At 50.3% G+C, this 2,343-nt stretch overlaps 1 protein-coding gene across 1 annotated transcript in view; it reads left to right on the top strand.

Moving 5' to 3' along the window:
• The first annotated feature begins 305 nt into the window (after positions 1-305).
• Positions 306-2,343, top strand: part of FOLR3 (folate receptor 3) — a 10,831-nt gene continuing 8,793 nt past the window's right edge. The window contains 1 exon segment of the mRNA XM_012803719.1: positions 306-473. Coding sequence (XP_012659173.1) covers positions 306-473 — 168 coding nt within the window.

The raw sequence follows: 2,343 nt of genomic DNA, 5'->3' as shown, positions 1-2,343 counted from the left end.
GAAGTTTAGAGGGGGTGGTGACTCCCTCCAAGATCACAGGGCAAGCTAGTGCCAGAGCCTGGACCCATAGCACTGTTGGGTAGGAAGCGGGTGGAGAAGTGCCTCCTCCAGACTGGGACAGGGCTCCCTGGCTCTACACACTCTTCATTCCTGGACTCAGCTGGCCTGTGGGGTATGCAGGGTGGGGAGGGCAGAAGATCTGGGTTTGGGCGGGGCCATGAAACCTGGGAGAGAGTCATGCGTTTGCTGCCCCTCCCTCCCTCAGGCCTTGTCCTTCTTTCACTGTGGCTCCCTGGCAGGATCAGATGGATGTGGCCTGGTGAATGACACCACTGCTGCTTCTGGCTTTGAAGACTGCTGTGGGGAGTGCCCAGTCCAGACTTCCACAGGCCAGGACGGACCTGCTCAGTGTCCGCATGGATGCCAAGCATCACAAGACAAAGCCAAGTGCCGAGGACGATTTCTATGGCCAGGTGAGGATGGAGTGAGGTCTGGTGTGGGAAAGGGGGCTGATCCTGACAGAGAGGTTAGGAGGATGGGAAAGTCACCTTAGGAGGTCATGGGGGAAGGAAGTTATCTGAGGTGACCCTGGAGGGCAGCCCCAGAGGATACCACCAAATCTACAATAATGGGGGACCATGTATCTAGTATCCACTGTGAGCTGAGTGCTTTCCTTATACCATGTCAGTGAATATGCCCAAAGGGCCTGCCTGGTAGGTGGGTGGAGGTCTCTACTTATACAAATGAGGAAATAGGCCCAAAGAGGGAATTGAGGAGAAGGATCAGCAATACCTTTCCCAGCCCTAATTATGTAGCAGCCCACAGAGCCCAATGGCAAGATAGAAGAGGAGATGGGTTCCTCATGGTCATGGTGCCGGAAACATATACCAACAGATTGGTACTGAAGAGATGGTGACAAATCAGATATGCTGGAAAGACTTCCCAGTAAAGGAGCTGTTGACCTTGGCCGTGGAGGATGAGTAAGCATTTTCCAGGAAGACAAAGCAGGAAAAGGCAGCCTGGCACAGGGCAGAATGTACACAGGTCAGATGGTGACAGCACGAGCAATGGCAAGTCTATGTGGCTAGAGCCAAGGATGCCGCTGCCCACAGAGCCCCCATTCCATAGGTAAGGCTACTGAAGCAGCTTGAGAAACCTGAGTTTCAATTTGAACTCCAGCCTCAGGAGACATGCCAGTATTTCATTCCATCTGGTCTCCTTGCCTGCTCCCCACAGGTTTCACACTGCTAGAGCCTGGGGATGTTCCCAGGGAGAGACTGTGACATGGACAGACTCCAGGAGGAGAAGCCCAGAAGTCCCATGACATCTGAGTCATTTCTACCATATCACTTGCTTTTTTTTTTTTTTGAAGACAGTCTTACTCTATTGCTCCAGACTAGAGAGCTGGGGTGTCAACCTAGCTCACAGCAACCTCAAACTCCTCGGTTCAAGTGATACTCCTGCCTTAGCCAAGTAGCTGGGACTATAGGCACCCGTCACAATGCCTGGCTAGTTTTTCTATTTTTAGTAGAGATGGGGGCCTCACTCTTGCTCAGGATGGTCTTGGACTCCTACGCTCAAGTGATCCTCCCACCTCAGCCTCCCAAAGTGCTGGGATTACAGGTGTGAGCCACTGTGCCCAACCTGCTTTTTAAAATTATTGTGGCAAAGCATATATATCATTAGGCCAGGCAAGACGACACCTGTAATCCTAGCACTCTGCGAGGCGGAGGTGGGTGGATAGCTTGAGCTCAGGACTTCAAGACCAGCCTAAGCAAAAGCGAGACCCTGTCTCTACTAAAAATTGAAAACCTGAGGCAAGAGAATTGCTTAAGCCCAAATTGGAGGTTGCTGTGAACTATGATGCCATGGAACTCTACCCAGGGTGACAGCTTGCGAATCTGTCTCAAAAAAAAAAAAAAAAAAAAAAGAGATCCCTTCTCTAAAAGTAGCTAAGCATTGTGGCGGCCGCCTGAGTCCCAGCTACAAGGGAGGCTGAGGCAGAGAATTGCTTGAGCCCAAGAGTTTGAGGTTCCTGTGAGCTGTGATGCCACAGCATTCTATGAAGGGCAACAAAGTGGGACTCTGTCTCAAAAAAAAGCATATGTAACATAAATTTACCATTGTAGCCAATTTTAACTGTACAATTCTATAGCATTAAGTATGCTCCTATTGTATGAGAGCATCACTACCAACCATCTTCAGAATTCTTATATCCTCCAAAACTGAAATTGAAACTCTGTGTCAGCTCAGCGCCTGTGGCTCAAGTGGCTAAGGCGCCAGCCACATACACCTAAGGTGGCAGGTTTGAATTCAGCCTGGGCCCGCCAAACAACAATGATG

Source organism: Otolemur garnettii, unplaced genomic scaffold, assembly GCF_000181295.1.
Source record: "Otolemur garnettii isolate 467f Iridium unplaced genomic scaffold, OtoGar3 scaffold00001, whole genome shotgun sequence".
NCBI lineage: Eukaryota > Metazoa > Chordata > Mammalia > Primates > Galagidae > Otolemur > Otolemur garnettii.
This window is presented reverse-complemented; position numbering and strand designations above follow the sequence as displayed.